Consider the following 20,349-nt stretch of genomic DNA (forward strand, 5'->3'; position numbering starts at 1 on the left):
TAACATTCAACAGGAGGTGTCAATATTTTATGATGGGGTAAACGTGATGACAAGACAACTCCTTGATTCTCAAGGACCACTTACAAAGAAAAATTCGGGCGAAGTCAAGGAATTAATTGAAGAATTCGCAAAACACTCTCGCGAATACAACAACCCTAGGCAAGATGGAATCAAAGGCGGTGGAGGGGCCCAAACTGAAGAAATAGCAACCATGATGGCTATGCTAAATAATATGGACCGGAGGTTAACACAAATGGACAACTCAATTCATGCAATTAGAGTTGGTTGCGAGAGGTGTAGTGGTCCGCACTTGACCAAGGACTGCAATTTAGATGAGTTTAGGAACAGAAAGGCTCAAGTGTGCTACTCGAGTGGGGAAAAGTATGATGAAGATTGGAGGAAACCAAAGAAAGAGTGGCTGCCCTATGATGAATATAAGAAGCAAAAAGAAGAGAAGTATAGGCAGACAAGTCGAGGCTTTTATCAAAAGGAGCAGTCACGGCTGAGAAGAAACCCGATCTAGAGACCATGTTGATAGTCTTGAAGTGCAACTTGGTCAACTAGCCACTCTTGTTCATGAGAAGCTATCCCTGAAAAATCCTGAAATAAATTCCCAATCTCATGTAATGGCCATAGATACTGAAGAAGAGGCCATCTCTGAGTTCTTGGAGGAATTAGAAGAAGAACCACAGAAGCCCGATCCAAAACCAAGGAAGCCAAAGTTCGAAAGCGAAGGGGTTGCTGAAACACCGGCGCCACGACGTGGCACTTGTCTGGCCACGACGTGGCCCTTGTCTGAACAAAAACTGTCTGAGCCCGTTTCGGTTTATCAGCCGCCTTTGCCGTTTCCATCCCAAGCTGACCTTAGTCCACTGGAAAGAGATCATCTAGAGTTTGTTAAGCACGTGAAGGGAATCCCGATTAATACCCCCTTTATCGAGTCCTTATCCAAAATTCCCGAGTATCAAAAATTATTGCAAGCCTTGATAGACACCCATAAGCAATTAAAGAAGCATTCTAAGGTGATTCTAAGTGAGCAAAGCTCAAAAGCTGTGTTGGGAGAGATACCTAAGTGATGGGGGATCCTAGATGCCTTACTCTTCCGTGTGAATTTGGTAACAAAATGAAGGTTGATGCTTTAGCCGATTTTGGGGCTAGCATTAATTTGATGCCCTATTCATTTTATTAGAAGTTGTAAATTCAGAGGATGAAGGTTACAAGAATGACTATTCACATGGCGAACCGTTCAGTGACACAACCTCGGGGTATTGTGGAGGATATTTTAGTAAAATTTGGAAATTTTGTTTTTCCAATAAATTTTGTAGTGTTAGATATGAAAGAAGATCCCGATGTGCCAATTATACTTGGTCGTCCATTGCTTAACACTGCTGGAGCTCTTGTTGATATTCGCGAGTCCAAGCTCACCTTGAGGGTGGGTGATGAAAAGGAAATTTTTGGGATAGAAGATGGCTTTCAAAGGAATCATGTTCAAGAAGAGGTGTTCACAATTAATGAAGACAATGAATTAGAAGAACTAGAGAAGCTTATGGAAGAAGAGATAAAGACAGTTCATCAATTCAAAAGAACAAAACCAAGAGCATTTGTCCCCTATTTAGTTGAAGTCATTGCTTACAAGAGTCTACCTTCTTGGGTAAGCAAGAAAGATGATGAGATAACAAGTGATGAAGAAGAGGTTACTTCAAAGGTAACAAGGCAAATGGTGAAAGAAGAGACAAGTAGTATGGAGATGATGAGTGAAGAAAAATTGAAGACTCATGGGATTAAACGCAAGTTCTATTTAGATGAAGTCAAGGCTAAAAAAGAGAATTCGAAAAAGGCATATAAAAGACGTGTGCAAGCTTACAAGAGGCGGTTCAAGGAACAAAAGGTCCAGTTGGTGATGGACTCTTCAGAAGATTCAACGCAGGAGGCACGGAGTCCAACTCAAGACTCCAAGAAAAAGAAGCGCTTATCGGGAGGCAACCCGATCTTGGTTTGCATTTTCTTTTCTTTTAATTTTTGAGTTTTAATTAGGAAAGATATCAACTCATCGTCTAATAACTCATACTTGGTAAGAATAAGTTGTGGGGTACTTTAATTAATAAATGGAATACAAAGTAGTTAGTTAAAATTTGTTATTTTTACTAAATTTCATAAACCACATCGTGGCTTGTCAATGCCACGTCGTGGTTACAAAGCAATTACGGGGATAAGATGAATTTTTTTAACATATTATGTTCCTTTAAAATCCACGACATGGTAAATCCTGCCACGACGTGGCCTTTAAAAAGTCACGAGGGGGGGGGGACCATTTCTTAAACCTTTTTACCACACATTCCCCATTTGTTTACTACCTCACAAACTGAAGCAAGGTCCCCACAACCAATTTCTTCAATTTATCTTCCAAATTCTTTGCATTTCTTGTCTTCTAACTCCATCGGGTATGTATTTCGTCATTTAATTATTGCTTACAATTTATACATTTTCATGGTTAGGGTTTATGTGAATGATGAGATTTCCGAAATTGGTTGAAATTAGTTAATGTTTTTAGGTTGCATGTCCCTTGAATAACAATAGGAACAAACCCCGAGTATTGTTTTTGGTTAAAATCGTGTATACAGTGACCGATCTAGACCCACGTCCCGATTGCATCTCACGACGTGGCGTCCTAAGCCACGTCGTGACTACTGGTTAAACATAATGAATTTTTTTAAGGCTATGGGTGTTTGTTGCTTTGTTTTAATTTTGTTTACAGAAATGGGACCTAGAAGGGCTGTTCCACAGGAGGAGAATCCAATTGATGTGGCGAGTATTCATCCTTTATATCGGTTTCCACGAAACATTCCCCGACCATTATTGACTACATATGAAAATCGGTTGGGATGGTTATACAACAAGGAATTTGCAATAGCTCTGATTGTAGATTGGGGATGGCTTGGTGGTGTTGGAACGGTTGCTGAATTAGAACGATATTGGACAAAAACATATGAAGGGGATCATTTTTCCTTCACTTGTCACGGGTAGAGGAATTTGTTCGTGATTCAAGAACCAGTGTACCGGGAGTTATCGGTGGAGTTTTTCTATATCGTAGTCTTCGAAGAACGCACCATTGACTTTAATTATAACTGGGCACTTGTGTTCCGGTTGGGCAGCGTTTATAGGGAATGTAGTCTTCGGGAATTTGCTTGGCGAATGGGACTTTATACGGAAGTGGAGACTTAATCTCCGTTCTTCATACCATTTCTGCATGGGTGTGTTCGGGATTTTAATCCCGGTATTATGGATGTCCAGTTATGGCGGAGTATTTCCAACCATGAGTATAATACTTGTGACTCTAGTGAGTCACAAATTTGGAAGCCCGTTTACCGATTTCTACATCGCCTTATCACTTTTTCTATAAATCACAAGCATCATGGCGATAAAGTTCCTATTCATAATTTGTTCTATATGTGGAGTCTTATTACCCCCGGGGTTTGCTGCGATTTACCATATATGCTTGCGAGGTTCATGGGGAAGAAAACAGCTAATTCTAGGCCCGGGAGTCCGATTACGTGAGGACATTTGGTTACTCGCCTTGCTCGGTCATATCATATTTTAACTCATGACTTTGTGAGGAATCTTACCCGATTTCCCGGACACTGGTTTAACAATTCAAGTTTTGAGAGTTATGCGGGTTGTGGTTAATGTTGGGGGCAGGTTTGTTATACCACCAGTAGACGAGGCGCAGGATGAGTCACAACCAGAGCAAGAACCACCAACCAGACCTCGGCGCATAAATGTTTGAGCTCGAGGAGATATGGATAGAGAGCGTGCTGCTCCACAACATGTACAAGGAGTACCCACCGACCCTTTTCAGAGTCGGGTGGGAACTTATTTTGATAACCTCCGGGGGCATGTTGTCTATCATACTCAGCTTACCGAGGGTATTTATTCACATTTGGGTGTGACCCGGCCACCATCTATGCCACCTCGTTATCCTTATTTTCCAACATGGGAGGAGATTTTGAATCCGCATAATGATGGGGAAGGATCGAGTGGAATGCAGGGACGAGATGACGATGATTGATTTCTTTTCTATTTAGTTTCTTTTGTTTATTTTAAGTAGTTTTCTTTTATGTTCGCATTTGGTTTGTGCTGTAAGAATTGGTTAAACTATTATGTTACTCTTTTATTTCTTTTGGATTGTTCCGTTTTTTTCATATTAGCATGGGAATTTTCAGAAGCACATAAGGCTGAGTCAAGAGTTGTGTCTACTCAAGTCAAGGTTTGGTTAAAGTCATGAGTCGAAACCCACAATTAAAGACAAGTGTGGGGTACGTTGAAGGGATAGAGGTTATAGTATGGAAGTATATTTACATAGAATAGTCTTAACCTATTAAGACACTGGTCAGGCTACTAGGATGAATAAATTAACGAGGAATTTTTTCTTGACGTCCAGTTTCCACGACGTGGGCTTCTTACATCACGTCGTGGCCTGCTAAATGGGATGCAGTATGTTCACGTTTTTATCTAACGTCACGACGTGGTATTCTCCACCACGATGTGATTCATGTTTTTTTTTCTTGGGGATCATTATGAGGACTATTTTGCCTCGTTTCTTCCTACAACTAATGTGGCGTATGCTCTCCCACATTTTTCTACATACTTCCACCCACTTTGAAGAATTGAAGTTTCGAGTCATGTTCGTTGTTTATTTACATATTCATCCAGTTCTACACCAAGTTTTTGGAGAGGTCCATGTTCGAGATGCACGTTTTCCACGCTTTTGGAGATGCTCACACCACTATCCCATGGGAGTCTGTTCCTTTTTCTCCTTTTTTCTTAATTTTGATTTATTTTAGGCATACAATGAGGGCATTGTATGAAATAAGTGTGGGGTAGGGGGTATAAAGTAAATTGCTAGATAATTAGATCTAATAATAATAATTTGAACTGTAGTTGTTAGTGTCATATGGGATGATCCGATAAAAGTTCAAATGTTTAGTTGAGCCAATACACGGTATAGTGCATTTGTGGCCTCCCTTATTTTAGTGAAATCATGGAACAAAAACATAACCTCGCTTAGTTTGAGGGATGCAATATATTTAGCAGCCTAAACCTGAAATGTATCCAGGAAAGTTATGTCTTAACCAATAAAGGTTGAAGTTAAGCGCCCATGCTTAAGCATGTAGATTTTGAGTGAAAAAAGTGAGTTATACGTGTAAAAAAAAGAGAGAGAAATTACTGAAAAGTAAGAATTCTTGAAGAATTTTAGAGCTATCAAAGTATGAAGATCAAAGATCAAAGTTCTAAGGAATCAAAAGTTAAAGATGCCAAAAATCATGAAAGAAATGAATTCAAAGAAATCAAGATTAAACCGTCAAAGAAGTGAAGAATTCAAGTGCTCCAAGTATTGGTATCTTAAAGTTGTAACTCTCTAGTTTATGTATGCTTGGGTGGCTTTACAAAAATACTTTGAGGTTAAGTAATATTTATGCGAATGGATTCGGAGGGTTGCATAAAATGAGCATTGTTCGAAAGAAGTGGGCGAGTGTTTATGAAGATTGTGAGTATTTAAAGTATGGGGGGTACTTTAGGAAAATTTTAGACACAAATGCATGCGTTGAGGTCTTGGCATAATGGCTGAGCTGGAATCGGATTGTTCTATGTGATGTTAGTAATAAAGCGTTAAGTTTAAATTTGCTTGAGGGTAAGCAAAGCCTAAGTGTGGGGTATTTTGATATTGCCATATTTATACCTATTTTAGGCAATATTTATTGACATTTTTATTAATAAGTTGGTAATATGTTTAGAATAATGATACTTATGACTTTAAATTGTTATTTCCAGTAAATTAGAATTATTTTCGAAAAGAGGGACCAAAAGCGACAATATATAGAACATTGGAGACTTGAAACACAAGAGATGAGGAAATCCACGGAAATTACTAAAACCACGACGTGGCAGAGAGAACCACGATGGGGATCTCCAGGGTTAACTGCTCGGTCTAATGAATCCATTGTCTAACAGCTCCTACAACTGTATAGACAACTCCTGCATCTCAGGAGGAGCCAGCCGATACGGTGCATTGGCTATCGGAGCCGCACGAGGGACTAGGTCGATCCTAAACTCTACTTGATTCTCCAGAGGTATTCCAGGCAACTCCTCTGGAAATACATCCGTAAACTCTTGTACCACTGGCACATCACTCACTGTCGCCTTACCCACCTCCCGGGTATCCAAGACATAGGTGATATGCCCTACGCATCCTTGCTAGAGATAGCGCCTAACTCTCACTGTTGAACATAAAGTTGGTCCCTGCTGTGGCCTCTCGCCCTGAATTACCAGCTCTCCCCCACTTGGGGTCCTGATCCACACCAACTGTTGCGCGCAGTCGATCACCGCCCATTGGGGCTCAACCAATCCATCCTTATGATAACCTTGTTCCCCCGTAATGGTATGGGAACCAAATCTACCAAGTAGCGCTCTTCGTACAACCTTAGAACACAATATCTGAAAACCTCTTACGCCCGCACTGATCGGTCGTACGCAATATCAAACTATAGGGGGCACTCTAACATGATTGAAGACTCAGTTAACCTCTTGCTAAGAGCAAGAGAAACAAATGATCGGGTAGCACCCGAATCAAACAACACCTGCATCGGAATATCGTTCACATGGAACGGTCTTAAACAAAACATATAGTATAACACATCAATGACACGAGCAACATATATTAAAAGTCAAAGAGAAGAAACCATACTCGTCACCACATCGGGTGCGGCGTGTGCCTCCTCAACTATCAACTGGAAAGCTCGACTCCTCACCACTAGATCCTCTGACTTGACCTTCCGTCCATCCATAACCCGTGTAGTCACTAGAGTTGGCGCCACTATTGGCACTGCAGCTGCTGTCAACCTGGGGTAGTTAACCTTTTTATGGCCCCTTTGATTATAATGAAAGAAAATCAGGTCTGACATCTGAATAGTGGGGGTAGGGGTAGTACAATCCCTGCCAAAATGCCCAGTTTTGCCGCACTTATAACAGCCTGATCCCGACCCAGTGCGGCAAACTCCCTCATGTGACCTACCGTATTTCCCACAGCGACATACTCCAAGATTGTGCCTTGAGTAGCATATCTTAAGTAGGTTAATAACACATTTGAAATTGGTAGTTGTGATGTTTTAGATAAGACAAAGACCAACTAAGACCAATTATATGAAGTGTCTTTCTTGATAAGAATCCGCACTAACTCTTGAAATATTTGTTTGTCAAAAAAAGTTTTTTGATAAGAAAATCTCATATGTCAAGAGGTCAGTGGGAGTCTTAATGATCTTGAATAGTTTCAATCAAGAATAAACCTATTGTTTATCACTAGCATACGACTTGAGGTTTAAAACCTATCGTGTTAACATATTCTTGTTTCTGTGCCCATTCCATTTAAGTTGACTATGCATGTGAGTTCTATAAGTGCTCATTTGACTGCATAAGGCAATGCACCTGGACCAGTGAAAGTTATTTGATTTGTATGGGTGAGTTGCTCAACAACTTGGAAGCAATTGTAGGACCACTTGTGCTACCAGATGACAAGAAATCAAGATTAAACAAGTTCAGTCCATAAGAGTATGAATTTGTCATAGACCTTGTCGTAAGATAGTGGTCGAAAATGACAAGTTTATATGGATAGGAACATATACACTATTAAATCTAAGTGACATAAGGTTTCTATCCAATTCATGAAAATGATTGTGAGGAAACACTTTCACTAAGTATATCTTGAGAAGATAGCAGTTGTGTTAATTGCATTCTCAAATTCGATTATGATTACGACATCCCTCTTCATAGACCGAATTATGAGAAATGGCAAATAGTTTGAACATTAAGAACTTATTGTTGTAAGGTTTGAAATAGTTTAGGCACACGTATGAGTTTTCTTATAAAAGGTGTATGAGCTTAAATAAAGGCTTATCGAAACATCTCGTATCAGAAAAACTGATATTTGGAAAGAAATTCAATTCCAGAAGTCCAACTGATTTCTGGGTACATGTCAAGGCTAGTGGGAGCATAAGTGTTATGCCATAAAGAATATAATTATCATGATAGTGGGAGAATGATTATTATGTGAAGTATTGCAAGCTAGCAATACTGGTTATAGGAAACAAAAGGTTAATAATTTTTGCAAAGTAGCAGAATTTGAAAAAATTGTTTCGCTGTAGTAAATGAAAGGATACTTATACTTTATTTCGAATCTAAAAGTTTAGAGTGAAGTATTAATCAAGATTAGTCATGAGCATATATGAATACCATATTGAAGTGGTTCAACATTGAAAATTCTATATATGGAAATATTATAACAAAAACTGGTCAAGTATTGTGTCTTTATGTAAGACATTATGAATCGTGTCTCATATGCTTTGGGTATAAGATCAATTGCACATGCTATAATATTCATGAGTTCTAATTTTACAAATGCCTAGGGCATTAAGAGGACTAGAACCAGATATGACTAAGGTAGTTAAACAACTACCAAGAACGATCTAAGGTTCGCTAACGATTGGTTGCTTAAGGACAGTTGGAAGTATAGTAATGAATGGACCACATTGACATTATTATGAATAAACAATATTTTATTAATAATGAGTTATCATATGGAAAATATGGAAATGTTTTCATAATGGGAGATGTATATTATAAATCTATGTGTGAAGGAAAGTTCTTCAAAAGAATGTACTTTGAATTTGAGACTTCGTTTCCTTGGAATTATTTTGTTATCAATCTCCAATGAAATACTTTGTAATATCTTTTTTCCAAAGTCTCTATGAATTTTGTGCATAGTCATTACCAAAGGATAATTGCATATAAGTTTAGAATATAACAAATTTTAGTAAATGACAAGAATTTCGTATTCTTACACTTACGATAAAGATTTGGAATTGTGAAATGAGTATCTTCCAGAATAAAAACCAACATCAATGAGTATATGCCCTCAAAAGCTAACAAAATTTCCAAGAAAACCATCAAAATTTTATTATAATCCATTAAGTATAGGTGGAGTTATGCTTAGACGAATTGACCATGGAAACACAACCTAACTTTTACTCAAACCCTAATTTTAACTTGAATCCCATGACTTACTCGTCTTGTATTCTCAGCCGTTGGTTTACAACCATCTAACGTCTCACATTCAAAATGTTGTAAAGGCGCCGATCCGTGTGGTGACTCAATTAACCAATCAAACACCAGAGTTGGATTATTTAAATACTCAGCTTTCCCAGCATCATGGCATACCCGCGAATCTGACAATCGCTGATCTTTCATTGCCCGAACCCTAACCTAATCCTAGTTGAAATGACAACGGAACAACCAATAGTCGCGACGGAGCAGGCCACCAAAGTAGCCGCAAAGGCGACTAAAGTTAAGAAAGCTAAGAACCCATCTGCTCCCAAGACGAAGGATGCTCCTTTGCATCCTCAATACTCCGAGGTTTGAATAACATTTCGTTTTCATTTATTTGTTTAGATTTTGGGTTTCCATTGTTTGATAAACTGGATTATTCATCGAATTTTCTGTTTACTTGATTATGCAGATGATTAAGGACGCCATCGTTTCGTTGAAGGAAAGGAACGGTTCGAGTGTGCAAGCAATCTCGAAATTTATTGAAGAGAAATACAAGAATCTTCCCGCGAATTACAAGAAACTGTTGCTTAATAGATTGAATAAGGAGGCCGCCGCCGGTAAACTTGTGAAGGTCAAGTTATCGTTCAAGCTAGCACCGAAGAATGCATCTGCGACGGCTGATTCATCTGCTCCGGCAAAGAAGCCGAAGACAGCTGTGAAGAATCCAACTGTTAAGAAAGCACCGGCGAAGAAAAAGGTTGCCGCTGCCGACCCGAAAGCCAAAGCTCCAGCTAAACCGAAAGCGAAAGCCAAAGCTCCGGCTACGAAGCCAAAAACAGCGACAGTTCAAAAGGCTAAGCCAACTGCTAAGCCTAAAGCAGTTCCGGCTCCCAAGGCTAAAGCAGCTGCTAAATCTAAAGCAGCCGCTAAATCTAAAGCAGCCGCAAAGCCGAAGACTCCAACGAAACCAGCAGCTAAGTCCGCGAAGACATCTACTAGATCCACGCCGGGAAGAACCGCTGCGGCCCCAAAACCTGCAGCAAAGCCTGCCGTGAAGAAGACGCCAGCCAAGAAACCAGCTGCGCCGAAAAAGACAGCGGCAAAGAAAGGGAAGAAATGAACGTGAGTGTTAAATTATAGGGACTGTTAGTGAAATTGTGTTTGTTTGTAGGGTTTGTTTTGTAAATTTTTTAATTGGTAAACCATGGGTGTATCGTGATTCTTAGCTTGAAACCCCGTGAAAAGATTTACAAATTTTCAGTCTTGATGTATTGATTTTCTCGATCAATTTGACATTCACAACCTTTGGTTTATTTGCGTTATGAAGTGAAGTTTCTTTTATGCATTTCAATTAATCTAATTAGTTTAACATAAATTGATTGTTACGTACTTGTTTTTATCGATAACCGAAGCTCCACTTGGTTATGTTGTGTGCGTCAATTACAAGGAATTACATTATATACTATAAAATTTCATCGTTCAAAATATATGAATTGTTTAAATACACTTTAACGAAAAAGACATTTCTCTTATTTGATTTCAAAATTTCATTGTTCTTTCAAATCTTCAGCTTTCTGAATGGAATACTTGAGTTCATTCTGGATACTTAATCTTGAAGGTGACATCACAATGTCTTTCCAAACCGAACCACGTTTGAATGCTGGGTTGGGTTGCTTATAAAGTTCGTATATTGAATCTGCTTTCTCGTTCAACCTTTCAATTGTCTTCAAGATCTTTATTTCGTCTGGATCGACCAATAACGTTTTGTCTTTATCTTTCCATCCTATCAACTTTAAACACATATTTTCCGTTACAAAACAAAACAAACTTCTATATACTATGTGTTCGATATGAGACTAGTCTACCACTAATGCCACTGCAACGAGGTATTATAGTATATTTTTGTCTTACCCAAAAAGGAAAAAACAATAAAACCAACTAAACTTAGATTATATAATTTACCTTGGGTGGTCCTTCTAATGCGTTAGTTAGATAAAGTCGGGCGTTGTCTACAAGCTGACAGTATGTCATGAACGCTTTAGCGAATCGTTTGTGTGATGTTAACTGTGACCGGACCCTCACAGCCCTTCGGCACATAATGGCTCTCCTGTTAACATAAAAAAATAGAGAAAATTGTATTTTTGGTTCCAGTATAATTGATTTTTGTAATTTACCTCAAACTGAAATTAGGTTAATTTTATGTGAATGAGATGTAATAAAAGGGTTTAATCGATTTTACCTTATGCCTCTTATGACAGCCAAATAAGGATCACAAACAACACCGACAAGTTCTATTCTATATGGTCTTCTTTTCTTGTTACCATCAATTAACTCATTTTCTTCATCAAGTTGTTCCCAATAGTTCTCAATAACACTCCCATCTCTATTCACCTTGTAACCTGGTCCCATACGGTAATGTTTGCGGTGTACATTTCTGGCCATGGTTATCGTCTGCACAACGAATGGGACCCACGACAGGGTTCCATCCATGATCACATCTCGACCTTCGTTCAATGCTGTTACAAGGAGTGACGATGCTGCATCCGTAGACGATTGATGTACCTGTCATCCATCATCTATTTATTCCCAAACTATTCTAACTATGACTTTAAGAATCCAGTCACAAAAGTCTTGTTTTGCAAAAGAAACAGAGAAAGAGAGAGGGGGCATGCCAGCTCAGCTGAATGAAGCATATCATGGTGGCCTCTGGAGCTAAGAGCTCTGTAAATGACGTCAGACTCTTTGAAGGCATCTGCTTCTATCACAACAGCATTTGCTGATGCTCCGGCCCAAAATGGTCTGTCCACATTCAACACCAACCAACATCATAAAACTTCATACACCATAATTTATTCAGACATCGTTTATGTTAAACAAGAAAAAAAAAAGGGTGTTACTCTTTAAGAAGTTCTTTAAGAACAGTGCTCTTTCCTGCTCCCATCCCCCCACCCATGAATAGAAGAAGAGGACTACGATCTTTGTGTGCCATTGGAACCATTACATCAGTACACTGTGAATCGTCAGGTGAAACAAGGCCTATTGCCTTCATCTCCTCCACTAATGTCGTGAAAACTCTTGCCACTTTCAGGTTCTTTGTCACCCTTTCGAATCTTTGTTCCCTGTCTCATTTCAAACAAATTTATAATATCACAATATCATTTACATTCAGCTGAATGATTCGTGGATTCGATTTCCAAAAGATCGTACCTTGTGGCTTGCATGACTATGTTCTTGAGCTTCTTTTTTGGCTCGTGTGTATCAGGTCCTAACACCTGAAATTTCAGTAATCGATAATCACTTGGTAAAAAAGTAGATCCAAAACACCAAACGAAACTTATGCGTTTTGTAATTGTACCTGACTGATCATGTAAGAAGCATGGCTCCAATGAAACGCAAAGTAACTGAGAATACATCTCTCAAATTCCTCGACAAGTTTTATGAACAATGTATCTGCAAATGGATCGTCTACAAAGAACGAATACATGTCTTCTTCACATCCTTCTTCTTTCCTAATGTAATCGGAAGCTAATTTGCAGAGGTACGGACATTGTTGGACATCACCAAAACCCATCTGCCGAGCTGAATTCATTCATACAGACACATAAACACGAATTTCAAATTACACGAAATGATTTTAGTTAATGGTGGACGGTTTTTATACCTACATAATGAGGGAATCTCTCGAGCTTCAATGGCTGGCGGGCCTTTGAGACACCAACACGAATCCATGGAATGATCTTCTGAGTCCGAAACTTTCTGAGACGAATGTGCATTGCGGCAGCAATGATCAAACCGATTAAGGATGCGAAGATGATTTGTGCGTAGGTGGGTTTATCGTGGTCGTAAAGATACTCTAGATATTCTTTTACAACGTTGTTAAGATAATCTAGATAAGGGAGGATTTTGTATGTAAAAAATTCTTTCAATTCCCATGCAATTTCTTCACATTTCTCCATGTTTGAGTTTAAATTTTGAATTTTGAGATTTGGATTTGTGTTGCAGGGGAAGGTGATGAATGGGAGGAAAATTTTGGATCTAAAAGTTGCAGAATAGATGAATTTGAGAGCGAGGGAGATGGAAGAGGGAAATCGTTTCATAGGTGAATGAAAGTAAATTAAATTTATTTTATTGTGTGGTCAGATGTTTTAAGAAATATAATTCTATCGATAGCAATAATTATTAGAAGGCAAATATGTTTAAGTTACAAGAAAGGTAAACCTATTAATATTTGGGACATGTAATTTCGTACTATAACCGTTTAAAGTCTGGTAGAGCAGTATATTAAACTAAGTTTGAACTCAATTTGATAGCTCAACAAGTCTTCTTAATTTGAAGATTTTAATCGAATATAATATCGAGAATATTAGTGAAAACTTATATTTGATAGAGCAAACTCAATTATTTGAAATATAGCTTGAAAATATATGCAATTATTATGCTAGCTAAAACATGTTTCAAGAAGCTAGATTTTTTTAGAACAACTGAATGGTTTGTATATACAAAAGTTATTAATCTCGAGTTGAGTCCTTATAAAGTTGAACTCAGTGAAGTCGGATGAATCAGATCTTGAATAATGCCATAAGAGCTCTATACGCATTGTCTTTTATGTCTTTTAACATAAGTTGGAAAAATATTTCAACTTAGATTATTTTGGGATCATTTTTTCGTCAATTTGTTAAATATGACTTAAGAATTGGTATCCGTCTAAACAGAGTAAAGAAACCCGATACCCGATATCCATGGGGGATGTGGAGCCCCAGTGGTATGGACGTGCGTTGATCTGTATAGTTGGGTTCGACCCTGTTGTTTTAGTTATGATTATGACATTATGTTTTGTACTTTGCCTATATAATATGGCTAAAAGCCAAGGTTTATATAGCACTATCGTTTTTTCAAGTTTGTGAATAAGAATACCTTTTTTGTCTGATGGACATATATCACATTGACTAAACCACGTTAAATATTGTGTTCTTTTGTGTGTGTATTTATTGTTGTTTATGACTTTATTCTTAACGTCACTATACATTGTGTAAGTCACTTATAATGTTGTGCTTTAGTACATAGTTTCAAGGTAAATTTAGTCTTAAAATGAACGAAACTAAAATCTATTTTAGATGACATAAGAATTGACTTAAAAATAGATGCGGATCAGTGTGTTCTACGAAAGGAACCGTTCAATTTCACCAAAATTGATTTAAACAACCCAATTACTTAAGGTTGTAAATTTCGTATCTTCCAAGGGCAAGATGTTATTTGAGATTATTGGATAATCCTTTTCACACTTCAGATTATGAATGTTCTGAAAGTCTACAAAGTTGCAGTTTCATCACTTCTGTTTATGTGTTCAATATCTGTTCATGAACTTGTTCACAAATGCTATCACAAACACGAATCAAACCAAAATCTGCTTATCTTAAAGCAAATTTGCACCACTTTATATAATATTCACATAGCAGATGCTATACTACACACAGATAGCCTTAAACACCATATATCTTATACTCCCTAAAATATTACAAAGTTCAATCGATATATACTCTTAAACTACCACACCATTATCACATCTTAAATGATTATTCAAAACTCACCTTATTTCACATTAAAAAAAATTTAATAATAATATCCTCTACCCATACCGATTTAAAATATATTCATATAGGCGCCGAACAAGTTGTTCTAAAATGGCCAGTCTGATTGCACCGACTACAATGCACGACTCGCTTCACCCGCCCCCGATCCTCCGATCTCACCCTCCTCTTCCTCGGCCTCCCCGGTGGCCGGAGAGACTTCGGAGGATTAATAACAATTTCCGTCACACAACCACCACCACCTTCCGCTAGTGACATGTCACCCGTACTCATTTCCTTCCAAAGTGTTTTATCAGGAACCGGATGAATCGTTTGCGAGTAGGCCTTCCTATACGCCGCCACGGTGAAAAAACTTTCCGTCAACCGGTGAACATTCTGGCGGCACGAGAGCAGAGCCGCCACCGCGTGAGCACATGGCAACCCGTACAACTGCCACCCACGACACAAACAACACCGGTTCCTAATATCAACAATATTCGTCCCTTCATGGGATATAACTTCAAATTCCGCTTCGTTTGCTCTAAGAACTTGATAAGTCCGGGCCCGGTCAATCGCCTCCGAGACCCGTCTTTCCGCACTCGGAACCAAAATCGATGTCCACTGCATACTCGCTTCACGTCTCTCGTTAAACCAAGTCATCAACTGTCTCCGTATACATTCCATCATTTGGATTATCGGAAGCCCGGAAGCTTCTAGAATCCAGGCGTTAAACGATTCAACTATGTTAGCCGTCAAATGACCGAACCGTGTCCCTTCGAAATACGCGGTCGCCCATAACCGTGCAGGAATCCGTCGAATCCAATACGCGGCTTCTTGACTAATCTCTTCGATTTCAAGAATTTTCGATTCAAAATCCATGACAGTTAGCGCGTTAGCGGCGTCCCATAAAAGGTTGACCAACATCGAGTTGTTAAACTCCTTCCGGAAGCTTTCGCTCAAATGTCGCATACAAAACCCGTGAAAAGCGGTTGGGAATCTCGATTCCACTCCCTCGACTATATTCTTTTGTCTGTCTGATAAAAATGTAAGCCTCGGCATATTTTCCGTGTTTATTTCTAACAAAGTATGTAATTCTAATAAAAACCAATTCCAATTTTCATGATTTTCTTCATCAACAACCCCAAAAGCTAACGGAAACAACGCCCCGTCACCGTCAAAACCCGTCGCAAAAAGTAACGTCCCGAGATATTTGCTTTTTAAAACGGTCCGATCGAGCCCGAGCAACGGTCTACACGCGTTTAAAAACCCATAAATCGAAGCTTGAAAAGAGATAAACAACCGTTGAAAACAATTGTCCGTAGGGTTTACATAAACAGACGCGATACTCTTGGGATTCGTGCGTCTAATTTGGTCACAATACTGAGGGAGAAAACGGTAATCGTCTTCAAAAGAACCCCGTAAAGCAGCCATGATCCGCTCTTTACCTCTCCACGCTTGTTTGTATGATAATGTAATCCCGTGAACACGATGAATTTCTTCAAGAATCTCTTTCGGTTTACATTGCGGGTTTTCTTTCAACCGTTGTTCAACCGAATTCGCGACCCATTGGACCGAAGCTTGTTGGTGGCCAAGGTGCGCGATTCCACCACACGTGTGTTCGGAATGAATGGTGCGGATTGTAAAAGTGGGCACCCCGGGCAGCTTGGCGGCGTGGATTCTCCACGGGCAGCCTTCGCTCGCACACTTGGCGGTGAACCGTGTCTTGTCAGATTTAACGGTTTGGATCTCGAAATGGAGCGCGATGGCAGTGTGTCTTAGTGCCCTTCGACAGCTTGTAACATCGGGAAATTCTTGACCCACCATGAGTTCGTAGTTTGGTGAAGGGACTAAAGTTCGGGTCTGGATCACAGGTGTTGTCACCACAAGATCCGGATGCTGAACCGATATAGGAACCAGACCCATTTCATGATGCGGGTGTTGGTGCACCACGATGTCTAGGTTTTCGGATAAAACTAATTGTGAATCATGGTTTTTGACTGTGTCTTGATTGATATGATGATTGAGATTATCATCACCATCTTCATCATTTTCGTTGTATCTGTTGTCTTGATGATGATTGCTGTCATCATACTCGGTTGCATCTGATAGGTTTTGTGGATGTGGTATAGCTGTCATGTAATCACGGTCTAGATGCATATCTTGATTACCATTTTCATGCTTGTGGGGATGCGATAATTGCATATTGTGATTCTGATTCTGCCCGACTACCAAATTCTGACCATGTCTTAATCCCAATTGCTGGTTTTGAACCAGTGATATATTCGGTCTTGGACCAATCATCATCTCATGGTTTTCCATTGTGAATTATCCACAACACTTTCAGAAGAACTCTCGAATCCACAAGATAAGAAACATCAAATAGTCTGTTACAACAAAATCTTTGATTAGCATGATAATCAGTAATCAGGAATCTTCATTCATCAAGACCATAAGCAGCTACATCAATTAGTAAACTAATAATTCATTAAATATCTTTCACCTATTGTTATTTAAAATCCAACTCTTCTTGGGTTTTGGTGCGCGTTTAAAGCTGTATCAGGGCTTTAATTTGCAATGATTAGTTTAGAGTGTTCGTAGAAAACGTATTATGATTCTGATTTTCTGATTGTTTAAAGTCAAAATAATCTAACAAAAAAGGGTGTAAGGAGCCGTGGAAACGGATTATTGGGATAACTTATTAGAATTAGTCGCTATGCTTGTCTAATTCTTCAAGTTGCAACTTCAAAATCGCATATCCAAACGCCTCTTAACTTGCAGAAACCCAATAATAACAAATTACGCCCTCAATTCCAGAAAAAAGAGATACATCCACTTAGAGTTTCAGTCAGATTACTTTCTACTTCACTAATTAATACTAAGATTTTGAAATTTCACGAAAGGAACAAATAGATGCATTAAATTCACTGAGCATATGATCATGTTTGCTTTAAATTTGATGAAAATAAGATAACAATTTCGCACCAAGAGTCAAACCGTGGGAACGTCGAGACCGAAATTAAAGATCTGGAGAACAAAAGTAGGTTGAAGAACAAAAACTAAACAAAAACACACAAATACGTCAAATAACAAACAAACAATTAGAAGACCTACCAAAATCCCAACGGATCCCGCGATAAGAAACACCAAATTCGGGGACGAATTGGCAGTTCCAAGAACAAAAGCTAAAAGGAACCTGCAAAAGACGAACATATGGTGAGAAGAGATGCATAATTTGGAGAGTGTAAAAGAACAATCAGATGATTATGGTATGAACGTTTGAAATTGGAGTGGGTGTAAAAGGGGGATAGATGGGAATTGAATTTGGCGGGGCGAGTGAGAGGTGAAATACCTGAAAGAGGGCTGAGGGAACGGCAGAGAAAAAGGGCAGCGAAGGGCACAATTGGGGAACGAAGAATGATAGGGGTATCGTATCGGATCTTAAAAAATTAGGGTTTTTTCTCTCTTCCAAAAAGTGGGCATTTAGGTCCCCCGTTTAGTACATGCCTCTTAACTTTTTATGTACTCCCCATTTTACCCCCACCTCCACACTGGCCCACTTCTCATTTAACCCAAGTTTTTAAAGATTATATTATTTTGTTTTAAAAAAGTTATAATTTTTTTATCTACAAATAAGAGAGTTGGATTTTTCTTTATTATTTAATTTAAAAAGATCTTAGAAAAAAGGGAAAACGATCTAAGAAGGTAGTAAACTTTTTATTTTGTATAACTTTATTCTAGATTGTTATCCTTGAACTTCTTGTTCCGAATATATTTAATTCTTATGACCAAATATTATACATATAATTAAATCACAATGCTCTTAGCTACAGTTTCTGGTTTTAAGTTTGCCAAACAGCTTTTTCTTTTCGGTGGCTGGTTTCAAGTTGTGGCTTGCTGTTTAGCTGGTTGGCTTAAACAGTACCCGGCTGAGCCATGAACTGTTCATCGACTTAGGCTAAATAGATGTGAGTCATCGGCTCGATTGCCATATGTTGGTCTATTGATCGCATCCGCTTCTTTCATAAAAACGCCACCGCCACTGCCTCTCCCTTTTCCCTCTTTCTCTTTACCTCCATTGAATCAAACGAGTGGGTATTTCCTCATTCACTCTCTTTTGTTCATTCATCGGAATCAGAAGGGTAACAAATCAAAATCGGAGGTACTTCTCGCTGACCGTCATCTCCATTGCCATCGAACGCTAAATCCTACCTCTTATTGCCGCTATCTTCCGTTCACATCCTAACTTCACAATTTCAGATGATGTCACCACCTCTTCAAGGCCTCAATATTTGAGTGCTCTCTACAGTCGTGGATTTTCCATCTCAGGTGAAGTCGGACGTCGCCCATCCGTCTTCATCAAAATTTCTTTCTTTCTCGTCCAAGTAATTTGAAGCAGGTATTCTTTCGAATTTTATGATATTTTCTCCATGCAAAATACATAATTTCTGTGTAAAACCCGACTCTACTGCTTTTGGTGTTGGATTATTTTTGAAGTTCCTATCTATTGTTTGTGTCGTTGAAGGGAAACGAAGAAGACAAAGGCCGGTTCCGCTGCTTGCTCTGAAGATTTCTGTTTTGGTGGTATCGTCCTACTACCCGTGGTGCCCAATACATTCCTAAATTCGATTTATTAGAGAAGGTTAGTAATCATCATAATCTATTCAAACGATGCACTCCAAGTGTTTATGAAAATGCCAATATCAGTATATTGTTATTGATACATCTCTTTCTCATGTGGTTGTGTTTGTTTAGGTTGATGAACAAAAAACTAATGAAGATGGAAGGCTTAATTGCTGTCAAATACATTGTAAGAGGGAAGAAAACTTTAATTAATTTTCGCTCCCCCTTAGGCTCCGATAACATCATTTTTCTCTCCTGTAGTCGAACCATAACTACATATATGTGATTGAGATGGTTTTAGGGCAAATCAAACCTTAAATTTTTGCTGCGTCCAAACACAAAGGGTTGCTTCTTCAACATCATACCTGCACAGAGTGGTCTTTACCGGCTTCTTCCTGACTGTCTATGCTTTTTGATTTAGGTTAGTCTATTTGGTTGGCTGACAATTATCTGTCTTCTCTCTACCTCTATACAAGTTTACAAGGACATGTCTTAATGCAGTTGTACTGTAGCTATTTTTGGGACAAACCGCATCAGCCTTGTCTCTGAACCTTGAATTCAAGGAATTCCTTATTACTATGAGGAATCCAGAAATCCTTCTATAATTCATGACTAATTATTTGATTTTTTTTTACTTAACAAAGTTCTTATGCTCATATTTTACTATTGCATATGTATAATATAAGGAAATTTCTTGTGTAATGGATTTTGTTATATTTTATTGTGTAACTTTAAGATTTCCTAATTTGAGTATTAGTTATTAGTTAAAATTCCTTTTGATGTTTGATTAATATTAGGTCTTGAATTGCGACTCAACTACCCACTTATCACCTATGAATTCATCCTCAACCTAATGAGATTTACATCCTTTCTATTCGTGGTGGATTTAAACCTCTCAGAGAACAAACCTGGCTTCTTAAAAAGGTAATTTTTTCTTCATTTATGGTTGAAATGTCTGGAATGTTGATGTAGGATGAAAATTTTCATGTTCCTCAATGCCAACAGTATTGTGTAGGAAATTTTAAAAGTTGGGATTCTATGATAACCACTCCTTCTGGATTGTAAG

The 20,349-nt window shown here is 38.5% G+C and overlaps 3 protein-coding genes across 3 annotated transcripts; 1 reads left to right on the forward strand and 2 right to left on the reverse strand.

Annotated features, from left to right (window-relative positions):
• Window positions 1-9,269: 9,269 nt before the first annotated feature.
• Window positions 9,270-10,409, forward strand: LOC145013020 (uncharacterized). Its single transcript, XM_078971825.1, has 2 exons — window positions 9,270-9,462; window positions 9,566-10,409. The coding sequence occupies exons 1-2, from the start codon at window positions 9,328-9,330 to the stop codon at window positions 10,214-10,216; spliced, it is 786 nt and encodes a 261-aa protein (XP_078827951.1). The 5' UTR covers window positions 9,270-9,327; the 3' UTR covers window positions 10,217-10,409.
• A 194-nt stretch (window positions 10,410-10,603) lies between these two features.
• Window positions 10,604-13,187, reverse strand: LOC145011575 (calmodulin calcium-dependent NAD kinase-like). The gene is made up of 8 exons (XM_078970315.1): window positions 12,758-13,187; window positions 12,452-12,675; window positions 12,304-12,368; window positions 11,994-12,215; window positions 11,769-11,895; window positions 11,336-11,658; window positions 11,059-11,203; window positions 10,604-10,886 (listed from the first exon to the last, which is right to left on the reverse strand). Exons 1-8 carry the CDS (start codon window positions 13,050-13,052, stop codon window positions 10,644-10,646), a joined length of 1,644 nt encoding a protein of 547 aa, XP_078826441.1. The 5' UTR covers window positions 13,053-13,187; the 3' UTR covers window positions 10,604-10,643.
• Window positions 13,188-14,571: 1,384 nt separating this feature from the next.
• LOC145010986 (uncharacterized) lies at window positions 14,572-18,148 on the reverse strand. The gene is made up of 3 exons (XM_078969587.1): window positions 18,013-18,148; window positions 17,775-17,856; window positions 14,572-17,047 (listed from the first exon to the last, which is right to left on the reverse strand). Exon 3 carries the CDS (start codon window positions 16,980-16,982, stop codon window positions 14,748-14,750), a length of 2,235 nt encoding a protein of 744 aa, XP_078825713.1. The 5' UTR covers window positions 16,983-17,047; window positions 17,775-17,856; window positions 18,013-18,148; the 3' UTR covers window positions 14,572-14,747.
• Between the last annotated feature and the right edge of the window lie 2,201 nt (window positions 18,149-20,349).

This window comes from Lactuca saligna, chromosome 8, assembly GCF_052625555.1.
Source record: "Lactuca saligna cultivar CGN05327 chromosome 8, ASM5262555v1, whole genome shotgun sequence".
NCBI lineage: Eukaryota > Viridiplantae > Streptophyta > Magnoliopsida > Asterales > Asteraceae > Lactuca > Lactuca saligna.